At 40.0% G+C, this 18,680-nt stretch overlaps 1 protein-coding gene across 1 annotated transcript in view; it reads left to right on the forward strand.

Annotated features, from left to right (window-relative positions):
- SVEP1 (sushi, von Willebrand factor type A, EGF and pentraxin domain containing 1) overlaps window positions 1–18,680 on the forward strand; it is a 201,862-nt gene that overhangs the window by 156,200 nt on the left and 26,982 nt on the right. Inside the window, exons 37-43 of the mRNA XM_021672141.2 lie at window positions 15–687; window positions 2,836–5,627; window positions 6,832–7,057; window positions 7,936–8,091; window positions 13,297–13,360; window positions 16,081–16,254; window positions 16,524–16,700. Of these exons, the coding sequence (XP_021527816.2) occupies window positions 15–687; window positions 2,836–5,627; window positions 6,832–7,057; window positions 7,936–8,091; window positions 13,297–13,360; window positions 16,081–16,254; window positions 16,524–16,700 (4,262 nt within the window). The remainder of the gene's footprint in view (window positions 1–14; window positions 688–2,835; window positions 5,628–6,831; window positions 7,058–7,935; window positions 8,092–13,296; window positions 13,361–16,080; window positions 16,255–16,523; window positions 16,701–18,680) is intronic.

The following is an 18,680-nucleotide window of genomic DNA, read 5'->3' on the forward strand; positions in this document are numbered from 1 at the left end:
TCCCAATCTCATAGCTATACTCTTGCTGGTCCTAACACCATTGAATGCCTGGCCAACGGCAAGTGGAGTGGCAGTGACCAGCAGTGCTTGGCTGTCTCCTGTGATGAGCCACCCAATGTGGACCACGCCTCTCCAGAGACAGCCCATCGGCTCTTTGGAGACATTGCATTCTACTACTGCTCTGATGGTTACAGCCTAGCAGACAATTCCCAGCTCCTCTGCAATGCCCAGGGCAAATGGGTTCCCCCAGAGGGTCAAGACATGCCCCGTTGTATAGCTCATTTCTGTGAAAAACCTCCATCGGTTTCCTACAGCATCTTGGAATCTGTGAGCAAATCAAAATTTGCAGCTGGCTCAGTTGTGAGCTTTAAATGTACAGAAGGCTTCATACTGAATACCTCAGCAAAGATTGAATGTATGAGAGGTGGGCAGTGGAACCCTTCCCCCATGTCCATCCAGTGCATCCCCGTGCGGTGTGGAGAGCCACCAAGCATCATGAATGGCTATGCAAGTGGATCAAACTACAGTTTTGGAGCCATGGTGGCTTACAGCTGCAACAAGGGATTCTACATCAAAGGGGAAAAGAAGAGCACCTGTGAAGCCACAGGGCAGTGGAGTAGCCCCATACCCACTTGTCACCCGGTATCTTGTGGTGAACCGCCTAAGATTGAGAATGGCTTTCTGGAGGTAAGAGATTAGTTAGCAAATGGTCCAGGGCTTTTGTCACTTACAGGGTCCATCAATACATAAACAAACAAAATAGATAATTGATTCCAAAATCTGCCAAGTTCAATAAGGCATGGAAACTGAAATTTACTATTATCACTAACGAAGAATCATGATAATCCTTTTAACATTTTCATAATTAACTCATCTCTTGATGAGTTAATTCATCTGCCTAGGGTTGTGAATCAATCACTTTCTGGAGGTAAGAGACTAATTAGCAAATAGTCTGTGGCTTTCATCACTGACAGGGTCAGCCCTTGTGACTAACCCACTATTCAGAAGCAGGGGCAATGAACAAATTAATTATTGAAAAACAGAAATGGCTAAATTCTATAGGTAATGACTGGAAAAAAAATTAAGATGATTATGAATCTTTAATATATAACTTTCTGTATTTTACTAGCATATAGGCATTTCAAGCGCTTTGTGGCAACAGCTTAGCCCTAAATAAGAAGTTAGAATAAACCAATGTTACATTATTTTGTTTTATAGAAGTTTTTCAGGATGGATATATGCTTCATTTTATGGAAAGCAAGGTCTAAATGGAATGCAGAGAAATTATTATAATTTTTTAATATTTTAAACCAAAGATAGGGTAAACCAAATAATGTAGTTTTTACAATTCTGTTTTGGTAAAACTAAAGGTAATCTCACTGTGATGGGTAAAAGAGTTCAGTCCAACCCGAATATGTCCTGCTTTCTCACTAATGTGTCTCTTCTCAGTAGGTTTACCAGGAAAATAGCAATGAGAATCTATTTCCCCAAATCAAGGGCCATTTGAAATTGACCATATTCTAATTAAACACTTTTTAAAAAGCCACATATACACACGGTACAACTGTTTAGCCTTTATTTTCAAAATAACAACAAAACAACAGCACAAGCCTTTTATTTAAGGCTTTTGCTTAGACTTAGAAGCTTTTCATTGGAAGGGAGTATAGAGTACCAGTAAAGAGGTGTTCATTTATTAATATTTCTAGAGCTCCTACTTCATACCAGGTGCAGTTCTGAGAATCAGCAACCTGGCATTTAACAACAAAGATCAGATCTGTATGGCACGGTGTTTTCATGCATGGGAGACACACAAGCAATACATAGATACAATGATTAATTTTGTTTGTTTGTTTATGACTTGTATTACATGCATTTGAATTTTGAGATCATGAATATCTTTTGTTTTAAAAGATAGAATGTTTTTAATTTTCTGTTGTGTTATAGCAGCAAATTTTTTTAAAAATGTAAGAATATAAACAAGACTTTGATAGTATTCTTAGGACATACCCATAAAAACATTTTGTTTGCCTATTTATGATCTAACATTAACAAATATACATTCATTGTTTATATGCTTCTTTATTAGCATTTCCTTGGGCAGAAAGATTTTTTTGAACTTACTAATTTATCATTTTAAGTATTGCCTCATCAATTCACCAACCAATATGTAGATGACTGATCTTTTACTTGTTATGGGCTCAACATGTGATAAACATTTCTGCAGTGGGGATTACTTAATTAGTCATTCTTCCTTTTCCTTCCTTCCTCTTTCCCTTTTACTTCCTCTCCCTTTCCCTTCCCCTTTCTTTCATTCCCTTTCCCTTTCCTTTTCTCTACCCTTCCTTTCCTTCCTTTCTAACGAAGTCTTGCTCTATCTCCCAGGCTGGAGTGCAGTGGCACAATCTTGGCTCACTGCCACTTTTGCCTCCTGGGTTCAAGCACTTCTCCTGCCTCAGGCTCCCAAATATCTAGGATTACAGGCACACACCACCATGACTAGCTAGTTTTTGTAGGGGGTTCACCATGTTGACCAGGTTGGTCTCAAACTGCTGACCTCAAGTGATCCTCCCACCTTGGTCTCCCAGAGTGCTGGGATGGTAGGTATGAGCCATCATGCCCAGACTAATTCGACTTTCTACTGTCATTTTCACTTATTAAAAAAATAGAATGGACCTATTGGAAAAGCTATGGCATAAATCATTATTTGCTTATATCCTGATTGATTCGTTTTAACGTAGGCCTTTTAGTTTAGTTCTTTTTCAGTATCCAAGGATTTAGTTAGCTCCATCTTCTGTTGTACAAATCTAACTGACTTGCTTTCTTCCTATTGCACAGCATACAACTGGCAGGATCTTTGAGAGCGAAGCGAGGTATCAGTGTAACCCTGGCTACATGTCGGTTGGAAGTCCTGTATTTGTCTGTCAAGCCAATCGCCACTGGCACAGTGAATCCCCTGTGATGTGCGTTCCTCTCAACTGTGGAAAACCTCCCCCCATCCAGAATGGCTTCATGAAAGGAGAAAATTTTGAAGTAGGGTCCAAGGTTCAGTTTTTCTGTAATGAGGGTTATGAGCTTGTTGGTGACAGTTCTTGGACATGTCAGAAATCTGGCAAATGGAATAAAAAGCCAAACCCAAAATGCATGCCTGCCAAGTGCCCAGAGCCACCCTTCTTGGAAAACCAGTTAGTATTGAAGGAGGTGACCACCGAGGTAGGAGTCGTGGTATTTTCCTGTAAAGAAGGGCATGTCCTACAAGGCCCCTCTGTCCTGAAATGCTTGCCATCCCAGCAATGGAATGACTCTTTCCCGGTTTGTAAGATGGTTCTTTGTATCCCACCTCCCCTAATTTCCTTTGGTGTCCCTGCTCCTTCTTCTGATCTTCATTTTGGAAGTACTGCCAAGTATTCTTGTGTCAATGGGTTTTTTCTAAGAGGAAATTCTACCACCCTCTGCCAAGCTGATGGCACCTGGAGCTCTCCACTGCCAGAATGTGTTCCAGTAGAGTGTCCCCAACCTGAGGAAATCCCCAATGGAATCCTTGATGTGCAAGGTATTACCTATCTCAGTACAGCTCTCTATACCTGCAAGCCAGGCTTTGAATTGGTGGGAAATGCTACCACCCTTTGTGGAGAAAATGGACACTGGCTTGGAGGAAAACCAACATGTAAACCCATTGAGTGCCTGAAACCCAAGGAGATTTTGAATGGGAAATTCTCTTACACAAACCTACACTACGGACAGACCGTTACATACTCTTGCAACCAAGGTTTTTGGCTCGAAGGTCCCAATGCTTTGACCTGTTTAGAGACAGGTGAGTGGGATGTCGATGCCCCATCTTGCAATGCCATCCGCTGTGATTCCCCACCACCCATTGAAAATGGTTTTGTAGAAGGTTCAGATTACAGCTATGGTGCCATGATCATCTATAGCTGCTTCCCTGGGTTTCAGGTGACTGGTCGGGCCATGCAGATCTGTGAAGAGTCAGGATGGTCAAGTTCCGTCCCAACATGTGTGCCCATAGACTGTGGCCTCCCTCCTCATATAGATTTTGGAGACTGTACTAAAGTCAAAGATGGCCAGAAATATTCTGAGCAAGAAGATGACATGATGGAAGTTTCATATCTGACTCCTCACCCTCCTTATCATTTGGGAGCAGTGGCTAAAACCTGGGAAATTACAAAGGAACCTCCTGCCACACATTCATCAAACTTTCTTTATGGCACCATAGTTTCATGCACCTGTCATCCAGGATATGAACTTCTGGGGAACCCTGTGCTGATCTGCCAGGAAGATGGAACTTGGAATGGCAGTGCACCTTCCTGTATTTCAATTGAATGTGACTTGCCTATTGCTCCTGAAAATGGCTTTTTACGTTTTACAGAGACTAGCACGGGAAGTGCCGTGCAGTATAGCTGTAAACCTGGACACATTCTAGTGGGCTCCGACTTAAGGCTTTGTCTAGAGAATGGAAACTGGAGTGGTGTTTCCCCACACTGTGAAGCCATTTCATGTAAAAAGCCAAATCCAGTCATGAATGGATCCATTAAAGGAAGCAACTACACATACCTGAGCACGTTGTACTATGAGTGTGACCCCGGATATGTGCTGAATGGCACTGAGAAGAGAACATGCCAAGATGACGAAAACTGGGATGAGGATGAGCCCATGTGCGTTCCTGTGGACTGCGGTTCACCCCCAGTCTCAGCCAATTGCCAGGTGAGAGGAGACAAGTACACATTCCAAAAAGAGATTGAATACACCTGCAATGAAGGGTTCCTGCTTGAGGGAGCCAGAAGCCGGGTTTGTCTTGCCAATGGAAGTTGGAGTGGAGCCACTCCCAACTGTGTACCTGTCAGATGTGCCACCCCACCACAATTGGCAGATGGGGTGATGGAAGGCCTGGACTATGGCTTCATGAAGGAAGTGGCATTCCACTGTCACGAGGGCTACATGTTGCACGGTGCTCCAAAACTCACCTGTCAGTCAGATGGCAACTGGGATGCAGAGGTTCCTCTCTGTAAACCAGTCAACTGTGGACCTCCTGAAGATCTTGCCCATGGCTTCCCTAATGGTTTTTCTTTTATTCATGGGGGCCATATACAGTATCAGTGCTTTCCTGGCTATAAGCTCCATGGAAATTCTTCAAGAAGGTGTCTCTCCAATGGCTCATGGAGTGGCCCCTCACCTTCCTGCCTGCCTTGCAGGTGCTCCACACCCATAATTCAATATGGAACTGTCAATGGGACAGATTTTGACTGTGGAAAGGCAGCCCGGATTCAGTGCTTCAAAGGCTTCAAGCTCCTAGGACTTTCTGAAATCACCTGTGAAGCCAATGGCCAGTGGAGCTCTGGGTTCCCCCACTGTGAACACACTTCTTGTGGTTCTCTTCCAATGATACCAAATGCATTCATCAGTGAGAGCAGCTCTTGGAAGGAAAATGTGATCACTTACAGCTGCAGGTCTGGATATGTCATACAAGGCAGTTCAGATCTGATTTGTACAGAGAAAGGGGTATGGAGCCAGCCTTATCCAGTCTGTGAGCCCTTGTCCTGTGGACCCCCACCATCTGTCACCAATGCAGTAGCAACTGGAGAGGCACACACCTATGAAAGTGAAGTGAAACTCAGGTAAGACCATGGCTCTAGAGTTGCCAAGGGATGTAGGCAGGAGGATTATAAAATGAAATATGACAGATCAAAAATTTTGATGATTGGGAAGAAAACATCATCTCTGAATTGCTCTCCAAACACTAGTGTTTTTAACGTTTGGCTTTATTCTACCCACAATTATGTAGAAATCCACCAACTATAAAAATAAATCGATACTTTTTTCAGAAATGTTTCTAATATAATTATCATGATTATCATATTCTGTTGAGCTTTGTGAAACAGCAAGATCTTCTAGCTAGCTTGAACAGCTCAGGAATCATGAACCTGTTTTATAAACATCATGATAGTAAATTTCTTTATAATTATAACTTTGTGGTTATATTTACACATGCAAATGTTGGGGATATAAGGCAAAAAAACTGAAGAATTCAGGTCATGATCCTGCCAAATAATCAGGATTAAAAGAAATATTGTATGTAAAGGACCTAGAACAGTACTTGGCACAAAGTAGATAGTGATAATAAATATTAACTATGCTGTATTCCTACTAGTATCTGAGTTCATTTTGGACTTTGCCTAGAATTTTCTGAACTGTTAGCTGTTTACAAAATAAAAATGAATTCAATAATATTATCCACAATAAGGCAAATAACATCAAAAACACTTAAAGTAACTTTAGTCTTGGCTAACCTTTCATGTGGATAACTGAGAACTGATCTGGTTATTATTGGTTTTCGTTTTTTGGTTTTTTGAGTCAAAGTCTCGCTCTGTCACCCAGGCTGGAGTGCAGTGGCACATTCTTGGCTGACTGCAGCCTCAACCTCCTAGGCTCTAGCAGTCCTCTCACTTCTGCCTCCCAAGTAGCTGAGACTACAGGCATATGCCACCATGCCTAGCTAATTTTGTTTATTTTTTATAAAGACGAAGTCTCACTATGCTGCCTAGCCTGGTCTCAAATTCCTGGACTCAAGTGATCCTCCTGCCTTAGCCTCCCAAAGTGCAGGGATTACAGGTGTGAGCCACCACACCCAGATTAACTGGTTGTTATTGTTATATTGGTGTTTTTTGCATGGCAATGCCATACGTCTGACAGTAGAATCAATTTTGATATGTTGCGCAAAATGTCTATTGAGCCTTGTAACAGCTTCCTAAATCCAAGAATTGGTCAGAAACTTAAAAAACTACTTTTTTTAAGGCACTTATTTTTGCATTTCCATTGCAGATGTCTGGAAGGTTATACAATGGATACAGATATAGATACGTTCACCTGTCAGAAAGATGGTCGCTGGTTCCCCGAGAGTATCTCCTGCAGTCCTAAAAAATGTCCTCTGCCAGAAAACATAACACGTATACTTGTTCATGGGGACGATTTCAGTGTGAATAGGCAAGTCTCTGTGTCATGTGAAGAAGGGTATACCTTTGAGGGAGTTAACATATCAGTATGTCAGGTAAGATTCTGTCTTAATTAGAATGTGTAACTCCTATATATACAATATTGCCAAGCAAGCAGTATCTGTAATAGTAATCCCCAAAAGAAAAGAAAATCTCAAATTCTCATTCATATCCAAGGATTTGGGAAATTTCTTGGTAGAAATATAATAAAATCTACCTTTTTCCTGCCATATTCCCACTTTAAGAAAGTGACAAGGTTAGGTAAAATATTAAGATGTCTGTAACAATATATTTATAAAAAATTGATCACAAATCTTATTCTTAAAAGAGGGTCTTTGTGTAGAAATCATTTATTATTTATAAAATTATTAATGTTTCTTTATATAGATACAAAATTTTATATACATGTATATACTTTTTTTCTACATGATCCCTTTAAAAATATGTGATGTTTTCAATAATTTATGTTGGAATGTAGAAAAGGAAGCTGATTTTCTTAAACTTTAAACTTTGAGTAGTATGCCTAAAATTTGCTGTTTCTCATAAACTTTATAAAATATAGAATCATGTGAAATTTGAGTGCATTTATAGAAGTCATAGAATATTTGTATTAACATCCAGTCCTCATGCATTATAATGAAAACATACTCCTTGTTGTTAGTGTTTTCTGAATAGATTCTATTAGGAAGAAAATGCTTGTTTTATGGGCTTAAGAAATGTCTAAAATTGTCTATGGGTGACTATTAAGGCCACCTAATAATTAAAACGTGTTTTTTAAGGCCACAGATAATAAGTAGCAAACGTAGGACCAAACTCTAGATGCTTTTGACTATCATTTTGGAGATTATTCTGCAAGTAACCAATATTTGCAAATTTCTTCATTCATATGTATTAACTTCTAAATGTAACTTACATTTTATTATTTGTTACTTAGCTTAATGGAACCTGGGAGCCACCATTTTCTGATGAATCCTGCAGTCCAGTTTCTTGTGGGAAACCTGAAAGTCCAGAACATGGATTTGTGGTTGGCAGCAAATATAGCTTTGAAAGTACAATTATTTATCAGTGTGAACCTGGCTATGAACTAGAGGTAAGTGAACCAATTGTTTAACTAGAATTAATTTGTTTTTCCAGCATACTTGGGGATACCTTCAGTATAAGCACAAATTTGTTTCATTGACTTTGGTCCCAAAAGATTCTATTATACTTTGTTTCCTTATACTCCAATATTTTCCAAGAAATATTTAAGGCAACTTAGAATTTTAAAAAGCAAAATAAGCCAGGTCCAGTGGCTCACACCTGTAATCCTAACACTTTGGGAGGCCAAGGTGGGTGGATCACTTGAGGTCAGGAATTCAAGACTGGTCCGGCCAACATGGTGAAACCCTGGCTCTACTAAAAATACAAAAATTAGCTGAGCATGGTGGTGGGTCCCTGTAATTCCAGCTACTTGGGGAGCTGAGGCAAGAGAATTGCTTGAACCAGGGAGACAGAGGTTGCAGAGAGCTGAGATTGCGCCACCGCACTCCAGCCTGGGTGGCAAGAGTGAGACTGTCTTAAAGAAAAAAAATAACAAAATAAATCTCCAATAAGAAACATCAAAGCCATGTAAGGAAGAGAAAGTAAGTTTGCAAACCACAAGACAGATACTGTGACTTCAATTGACTGTTTAAACCTGGGTTTCAACTTGCTGGTAATCATATTCTGCAACAGGGAAGTCCACCAGTCACCATGGAGAGGTAACCACAAAGATTTACGTATGTAAAGCCAGGATTTCTTCAAACAATGGGCTCAGATACCTTGGCATTGAGACACCAAGTTCCTATATGCAAATCTGGCTTGAAAAAAGCTCAGAGCAGTTTAGCTAGTATCAACTTATTCTTGAGACAACTCTTGGTTTGTAGTATTAAAAATCCCCTCTGCAAACCCTAGGTCTCTGTTTACTTTAGTGGGAGAGCTAGGTAATCAGTCAGTTTTGTTGAAAGCATTACCATATCACCAAACTTGAAACTTAAAAGACCTATTTTACATTACACAATGTTGTCATTCAGTTTTTCAGAAACTCTTTTTTATTGTTATAATGGCATTTAAAGGTAGGTTTTGGCTGGATGCGGTGGCGCACACCTGTAATCCCAGCACTTTGGGAGGCCAAGGAGGGTGGATCACTTGAGCTCAGGAGTTCAAGACCAGCCTGGGCAACATAGTAAGACCCTGTCTCTACAAAAAATACAGAAATTATCCAGGTGTGATGGCATATGCCTGTAGTCCCAGCTATTCAGGAGGCTGAGGCAGGAGGATTGCTTGAACCCAGGAGGCAGAGGTTGCAGTGAGGCGATATGGCACCATTGCATTCTAGTCTGGGTGACAGGAGTGAAAACTCTGTCTCAAAAAAAAGAAAAAAAAAGGTATTTGGTTATCTGTTAAATGTTTTGTATGTCCCATTATTTTCTGACCATGCAGTCAAAGAATTATCATAAGATAGGTATATGCAATCTGGGACCAGGCTTATATGTATCTTGCTTTATTTCCTCAAAGGTTTTTTTTTTTTTTGAGACAGAGTCTCACTCCGTCATCAGGTGCCAGGCTGGAGTGCAGTGGCGTGAACTCGGCTCACTGCAACCTCTGCCTCCCAGGTTCAAGCAATTCTCCTGCCTCAGCCTCCCGAGTAGCTGGAACTACAGGCGCATGCCACCACACCCAGCTAATTTTTTTGTATTTTTAGTAGAGACAGGGTTTCACCATGTTGGCCAGGATGGTCTCGATCTCTTAACCTGATGATCCACCTGCCTTGGCCTCCCAAAGTGCTGGGATTACAGGCATGAGCCACTGCGCCCGGCCAAAAGTTGTTTTTTTTCTTTTTTAAAAATGTAATGGTGATTGCAACTGGAGTGTTTCCTGTTTTTGAAACCTCATTGTTCTTCATGCAAGAATATTAATCTTGCAATTTATTAAAAAGAAAAGTAATATGGAAGTATGAACAAATATACAGCAAAGTGATTGTCATTAAATTTAAAGTAGATAATTTAAAAATTTTTGGAAATAAGTGTTAACTAAAAAATTGAGAAAAGTGCAATAGTGATTGCTCTCACTCCAAGCTATTATACGTGTTAGAATCACTTGAGAAACTTTTTTAAAATATTGATGTCCAGTTACTTGGAGAAATTACCAATTCCAGATCTGGGGCAAGAAATGTAACATATTGCCTGAAAACTCTTGTCACACAAAATAGCAGGAAACCTATCAAAGACTACATGTCAACAGGATTCACAAGCCACTGGACAAGGCTCCCACAGGTCAAGATGAGACCATTTTAGCATTAATAAGGGTAATAACTTCAATGGACTGAACCACATCAAATAGATCATAAATGACATGAGGCTTATAATTATACTTTAAAAACTTGGAAACTCTTAAAGGATGCTTATGAATAAACTCATTATAAAACAGACAAGTCAAGAGGAAGAATTTTCTTTTCAGTACTATCTGTTTGACTAGATAACCAAACAGTAGATGAGAGAGAGAGAGAGATTATGACGAACTGGCTCACACGTTAATGGAGGCTAAATCCCAGGATCTTTTATCTGCAAACTAGAGACCCTGAGAAGCTGGTGGTATAAGTCACTCCAGAACTTAGTCTGAGAACTAAGTAAGCTGATTATATAAACCCCAGTCTGAAGACAGAGGAAGAGATTGAGTCCCAACTCAAGTAGTGAGGAAGAAAAAAAAGGCCATTTCCTCCTTCTTCCATCCTTTTTCTATTTGGTCCCTCAGCGTTTTGGAAGATGCACCCCCACATTGGGGAGGGCAATCTACTTTACCTGGTCCACCAATTTAAATGCTAATCTCATCCAGACACATCCTCACAGACACATCCAGTAGCAGTGTTTAAGCTGGGCATCACTTTGTCCATTCAGGTTAACTGGACATCAATATTTGTAAAGAGTTTCTCAGGTTGGCTGGGTGCGGTGGCTCACACCTGTAATCCCAGCACTTTGGGAGGCCAAGGCAGGCGGATCACAAGGTCAGGAGCTCAAGACAGGCCTGGCCCATATGGTGAAACCCCGTCTCTGCTAAAAATACAAAAATTAGCCGGGCGTGGTGGCAGGTGCCTGTAGCCCCAGCTACTCCGGAGGCTAAGGCAGGAGAATCACTTGAACCTGAGAGGTGGAGGTTGCAGTGAGCAGAGATCGTGCCACTGCACTCCAGCCTGGGTGACAGAGTGAGACTTTCATCTCAAAAAAAAGAAGAAAAGTTTCTCAGATGATTCTAACATGGAGCTTGGAGTGAGAGCAATCACTATTATCGCTCTCTCAATTTTGTAGTTAACACCAGGATGTTTCCAAAAGTTTAACGGTAAATTATCTATGAATACTTCTTCAAATGTAATGACACATCAAGGCCAGACCTATAATCCCAGCACTTTGGGAGGCTGAGGTAGGTAGGTCACCTGAGGTCATAATTTCAAGACCAGCCAGGCCAACATGGTGAAATCCTGTCTCTAGTAAAAAATACAAAAATTAGTTGGGTGTGGTGGCGGGCACCTGTAGTCCCAGCTACTTGGGAGGCTGAGGCAGGAAAATTGCTTGAACATGGGAGGTGGAGGTTGCAGTCACTGGAGATCGCACCACTGCACTCCAGCCTGGGCAACAGAGCAAAACTTCGTCTCAAAAATAAAAAAAAAGTAATGACCACCAGTTTTCTATACATTCATTCATAAAATTAATCATCACAGAAACATAAACTAGTCCTAATGTGTGGATCTTATTTGATCCTAATTCAAAATAACTATTTAAAAAATAAATTATGAAATTTATGCAACAATTGGAAATTTGAAAACTGGACATTTTATTAATATTAAGAAATTGTTATTTTTTAAGGTGTGATAATGTTATTGTGGTTATAATTTTTAAGGGCTCTTATCTTTTTTTACGTTTTTGGTTAATTTAGGAATCGCTGTAATGAGGATGTATTTATTTTATAAGAAACAAGGTTTTTGGTGGCTAGAGGTTTTAAGCCCATATATGACACTACAGTGTTAGTGAGAGGGATAGGCACATTCCTGGTCCACTGATCTAGGACCAGTTGCATTTGAATATACAGTGACCCCCTAAAGAGCCTTTCTAGCAGTATTTCTGTGCTTAGAGAAGCCATTCTTTTAGAGAGTCATACTAAAATAATTATTGTTAAATGATTTGAAGTCTGGAATTTGCTTCAAAATAATGTGAGTTTGTGGAAGGGGTAGGGCTTAGATGAAATAAGATTGGCCTTGAGTAAGCTGGGTGATGTCTACGTGGAAGTTTCTTATACTATTCTTTCTACTGTTAGTATTTCTCATATGTTTGAATTTTTCCATCAGACAGCATTTTTTTAAATGCAAATACTTGCTCTCACCTCAGACTAATTCATTCATTATCTCTGTGGGTTGAGTCTGGGGCAGTGGTATACTTTTCAGAGTTCCCTTGGTGATTTATATGTGCAGCCAGAACTGAGAATAAGTGATAAATCACTGGTCTTATAATCAGTGTAGCTCATTGTCATCTGCTCAAGAATCACCTGAGATGCTGTAAAAAGAAAAGGAGTATATATATTCCTAGGCCAAGATCATCTGAACCAAATAGTTTCTGGGGGTCTGCATTTTTAAAATTTATACTTAATATTATTTCTGATTATCAAATCATAATTGTATACATTTATGGGATATACAATTGCCAAGATATATATGGCAAGATATATATGATATATATGTCAGCCTAAGTGTTGGGTGTCATCAATGGATGAATGGATAAAGAAAATGTGATATATATAGATATATAGACACACACACACGCTTCTGTGTATATATCACATCTGTTTTTATGGCCAAATAGTACTCAGTTGTGTATGTATGTGTATATACATATATTATTATGTACTATGATCCATACATTCTAAGAATGCATACAAATATGTGTATGTACACATACATACACAATAGAATACTATTTGACCATCCATTTCTAATGCATTCTTTGTCAGTCTTAGCTACATATTATAATTAGTTGCCATTTAAAATAAAAACTAAAGCAAAGTCTGTACTTTAATTATACTGGTCTGCCAGGGTGTAAATTTTGAGGCAATTTGATAACATTTTTGGAAGTCTAAACTTCCTCCTTAAACTATGTATTTTTAATGTGTTTGTTTAACATTCCAGTGCTGAGCGATTCAAACCCATAGCTAGAATTATGTTGCATTTCCTTATTATCTTTCTATTATAGAGTTATGATCTTGTTGATGACCTTTCTTCATTGATTCACAGGGGAACAGGGAACGTGTCTGCCAGGAGAACAGACAGTGGAGTGGAGGGGTGGCAACGTGCAAAGGTGAGTTGCATGACACTTAGCAGCCCCCAAAATGACACTAAATAAGAGTGTGGCTACATTTTCTTTATAGATTTATTTTGAAATTTAAAAAAAAAATGTAATCCAACTTCATAAACTGTATGAGAACCTTTTAATGGACTTTTGCTCAAGGGCAGCAAACCATTAAGAGTCAAAAACTGTAGTAGGAATTAATGATTAACTGCAATAGGGCACAAGGTTACTGACTCTGGAATGGCAAACATCTTGTTTGAACACTAATTATTGAATTTATTAGCATTTTTGTGGGGGGGTTTTCTCAAATAATTATAAATTAGAAGGCTTAGGGCCAGGCATGGTGGCTCATGCCACCACTTTGGGAGGCCAAGGTGAGTGGATCACAAGGTCAGGAGTTCGAGACCAGCCTGACCAACATGGTAAAACCCCATCTCTACTAAAAATACAAAAATTAACTGGGCGTGGTGATGGGCACCTGTAATCCCAGCTATTCAGGAAACTGAGGCAGGAGAATCACTTGAACCCGGGAGGTGAAGGTTGCAGTGATCCAAGATTACGCCACTGCACTCCAGCCTGCTGGGTGACAGACTGAGACTTCATCTCAAAAAAAAAAAAAAAAAAAAAAAAAGAAGGCTTAAAGCCTTCTAAGGCTCTGTTTTTTGGTGACAGTGCTAGTTAATACTTTTAACGTGCTGTTGGCCCATCTGTCAAATAAACGAGTATTATTAGTATTTTGCATGGAATTTTACATTATTTTATCAGAACAGCCAAGTTTATTTGGCAAAATGTAGGTTAATTCACATAACCTTATCCCCAGTATCCCCTTCTCTGCCAAAGGACAATGTATGTAAGTATGTTTTTATTATTTTTGTTTTTATTTTGAGGAAGAGTCTCATTCTGTCATCCAGGCTGGAGGGCAGTAATACGATCTTGGCTCACTGCAACCTCCATCTTCCAGGACAGCCTCCTGAGTAGCTGGGACTACAGGCATGTACCACCGTGCCTGGGTAATTTTTTGTATTTCAGTAGAGACAGGGCTTCACCATGTTGGCCCTGCTGGTCTCAAACTCCTGGCTTCAAGTGATCTGCCCTCCTCAGCCTCCCAAAGGGCTGGAATTACAAGCATAAACCACCATGCCCGGCACAGCATCAATAGCATTTTAAAGCTCCCTAAGTGCTTTCAAAGTTTAGCCAAGGTTAAGATCTGTGAATCCCAGTGTACTTAACTTTGGGCTGAAAGAAGCCCATTAGCATCCAGTCCAGGGACTCACAACTCTGAATTCACATTTGAATCATTTGGGGAATTATTAATATAATATTAAAAGGTAGCCCTCAATATAAAGATTTGGACTCACTCGGTCTGTGATTGGTCATAAATGCTTCCCTGGTTCTCTAAAGTACAACCAAACTTGAGAACCACTAGTCTAGAACCACCTTCTCTGCCTTCACAAAAATGATAAACTTAAGACTCAAGCCCATGTTTTGAGATTCTTGAAAGAGTGATCCTACTTTCGTCACAGCATCCCTGTTAATAACATTTCTCACAATAATGCAAAATTGTTCATTACAACTTTAATATCCATCAGTTTATGAAGTCCATATATTCCTCAAAAGCCACATAAGATGTCATTTATTCTAATTTTCCCCAAGCTTATGGGTCCCTATTCTTCATACTTTCCTATTATCTTTTAACTTCTGATAATTTTATATTTATCTCTTCTTCCAAGCAGTATGACCTTGACCAAATTATTTAACCTCCCTAAGCCTCACATTTTGCCAACTGTTATATGAGATAATCTCAGAGTTGCTATAAGTAAGGCTGCCAGGTTTAGAAGAAACAAAAATACAGGATATGCAGTTATATTTAAATTTGAGATGAAAAATAATTTAAATGTAAATTTATAAATATGCAGTGTTTGAGACATGCTTATGCTAAAAATGTATTTGTTATTTATCTAATATTTAAATTTAACTGAGCAGCCTGTATTTTAATTGGGTTTACAACTTAAGTGTTGTAAGAAATAAATTTAGTATTTGTTTTATTTTACCCAGCTACTCATCCATACCCCCTGCCCCCAGCATTATTAATATTCATATACATAAAGACAGCTGGAGTCAATAGGACTAAATCCTAATCTTTAATTGTATGCATGCATGAATCTAATACTTAAGTATGCTGTATTTTTTTCCTTCAATGAATATCACTGTGCTTCACACATGAGTAGACCATATTATTTTGTATATTGCATGAAGTATCTTTGGCAACTGTAGGAAAAGAAAGAAAGAGGAATTAGAGAAGGAATCAATATGAGGCTTTTACTCTTTTTTTTTTTTTTAAGCCTGGCATACTATTTATTGCACCAAATAAAATTTTTTTGTTGTTGTACTTTAAGTTGTTGCATAGGTACACACATGCCATGGTGGTTTGCTGTCTCTATCCCCCCATCACCTACATCAGGCATTTCTCCCAGTGTTATCCCTCCCTGCCCCCCACTGTCCATCTCCTAACCCTCCACCCACAACTTACCCCAGTCTGTGATGTTCCCCTTCCTGTGCCCATGTGTTCCCCTTGTTCAACACCCACCTATGAGTAAGAACATGTGGTGTTTGGTTTTCTGTTCTTCTGTCGGTTTGCTGAGAATGATGGTTTCCAGATTCATCCATGTCCCCTACAAAGGACATGGACTCATCGTTTTTTTATGGCTGCATAGTATTCTTCTTTTTAGAGACCAGGTGTGAAGCTCCACTTGAATTTCTCAATGGGAAGGCTGATGTTGAAAACACAACGACCGGACCCAGCGTGGTATATTCCTGCAACAGAGGCTACAGTCTTGAAGGGCCATCTAAAGCACACTGCACAGAAAATGGAACCTGGAGCCACCCAGTCCCTCTCTGCAAACGTATGTGTTGACTTCTTTAGGAGAGATTTTAATCAGATTCAGTTTCACAATTAGTTTCCCACATATCCAAAACATCAAGGAAACCCCACTCATAAGGGATATGGGTCCAGAAAAAGCAATTAATGCCTATCCAAGCTGAATTCTCTGGAATATTTAAAAAATCTATTTGTGTTATCTAAGTCCTGTCTGAGAATCAGCTTTTGTCAGATTAGAAACACATTAGGTAAGGAAGGAAAATATCAGTAAGCATTTTCTTTTCTTTTAAACAGCAAATCCATGCCCTGTTCCTTTTGTGATTCCCGAGAATGCTCTGCTGTCTGAAAAGGAGTTTTATGTTGATCAGAACGTGTCCATCAAATGTAGGGAAGGCTTTCTGCTGCGGGGCGAAGGCATCATTACCTGCAACCCCGACGAGACGTGGACACAGACAAGCGCCAAATGTGAAAGTAAGTCAGCAGGCAGAAGCCAGTTCGTGCTGCTAGAGCGAGGTGTTTTCCCATCCTTGTGAGGTTTTCAGTCAAGTAACTTAGTTGTAAATGATTAGATCTCTGTGCTATCATAGTTATCATTTTCATTTTCCTCATTAATGTTTGAAATTTTTTTTAATCTTCGAATTTCAAACATTTAAAAAAAAAAAAAAGCTTTCCAGAACCAAACTAAAACCTACCTGACTAGGATTCACTGAACACATTTTCAAAATGTGCTTCTCTAAAAATGAACAAGATACTAAAATCAAAATACATATTTTTTTTCCACACTGTCAGAATCCCCAAACTATCCTTTAACAGACTACAAATGTTTTGCAATAGAAAAATTATTCCACAGTGGATCTCAAACTTGAGCCTGTATCAGAACCACCTAGAGAACTTGTTAAAACACATTTCTAGATGTTGCTGATGAGGATATTGCTGACCTAGGAAACAGTCTGAGAACCACTAGCACTATGTTGCTAGCACTAGGGGTTAGCACTTTGCTGCTACATTTATGCAATCTAGAGGCATCTCTTGCTGCCTTATGATAACTCAACATTTTTTAACACACACTTTCTTTTCTTTTCTTATTTTTTTTGAGACAGTTTCCCTCTCGTTGCCCAGGCTGGAGTGCAATGGCACAGTCTTGGCTCATTGCAACCTCTGCCTCCCAAGTTCAAGAAATTCTCCTGCCTCGGCCTCCAAAGTAGCTGGGATTACAGGCATGTGCCACCACGGCCCACTAATTTTGTATTTTTAGTAGAGACAGGGTTTCTTCATGTTGGCCAGGTTATCTCGAACTCCCAACCTCAGGTGATCCACCCAAAGTGCTGGGATAACAGGCGTGACTCACCACTCCCGGTCAACACACACTTTTTAACACCATTTAAAACATCTCCCTGCTGGCTGGGCACAGTGGCTCACGCCTGTGATCCTAGCACTGTGGGAGACAAAGGTGGGCAGATCACTTGAGGTCAGGAATTTGGGACCAGCCTGGCCAACATGGTGAAACCCCATCTCTACTAAAAATACAAAAATTAGCTGAGTATGGTGGCGTGCACCTGTAATCCCAGCTACTCGGGAAGCTGAGGTAGGAGAATTGCTTGAACCTGGAAGGCAGAGGTTGCAGTGAGCCGAGATCACACCACTGCACTCCAGCCTGGAAGACAGAGCGAGACTCCATCTCAAAAAAAAAAAATCTCCCTGCCAACGTCCTGCCCTTCAGGCTTCTTTGTTGTCCAAGCCACTCCCTCTACAGTAATCAATTAAAATATTCATTGAGTCTGACCAGATGGAAGGCACAGGGCTGCGTAGTATAGGACTGTATTATGCCTACAATGGTCTTCATCTTCAGAACACTTGCACTCCCATTAATGAGATAAGAAATATGCCTGTTAAGACCATGGGGATTCTGGAATCAGAAAGACCCGAGTTTGAATTCTGTCTTCAAAATGTTTAATCCTTACTTCTCTGAGTCTTAGGGCTGTCATTTGTTAAGAGCTTCAATTATACCTATCTTGTAGGTATTATAGATATCTTATAGATTTGTCTTGAAGAATAAATGAATTGGTGCATATCAGCAATATCTCCTAATAGGAAGATATTTCCAGACAGCAGACTCTTGCAGCATTAGAATGTATATTCTGGGGAGAGGGGTCAAGATGCCCAACTAGAAACAGCTGCAGACAGAGCCTCCCACTGAGAAGAATGAAAACAGTAAGTGAATCCTACATGGGCAACTGACATATCCATGTTCTCTCACTGGGACTGACTAGGCAGTTGGCACAAGCCACAGAAAGAGAGAAAAAGCAGGGTGGGACAACGGCCCAACTGGAAGCCATAATATGGGGCAACGGGAGCTCCCACCTCCAGCCAAAGGAGGCAGTCAGTGATTGTGCTACCTCTCTCAGGAAACTGCACTTTTTCTTTGGATTTGTGCAACCTGCAGATCAGGAG

This window comes from Aotus nancymaae, unplaced genomic scaffold (assembly GCF_030222135.1).
Source record: "Aotus nancymaae isolate 86718 unplaced genomic scaffold, 86718_ANA_hifiasm-v0.15.2.pri h1tg000003l, whole genome shotgun sequence".
NCBI classification, from domain to species: domain Eukaryota; kingdom Metazoa; phylum Chordata; class Mammalia; order Primates; family Aotidae; genus Aotus; species Aotus nancymaae.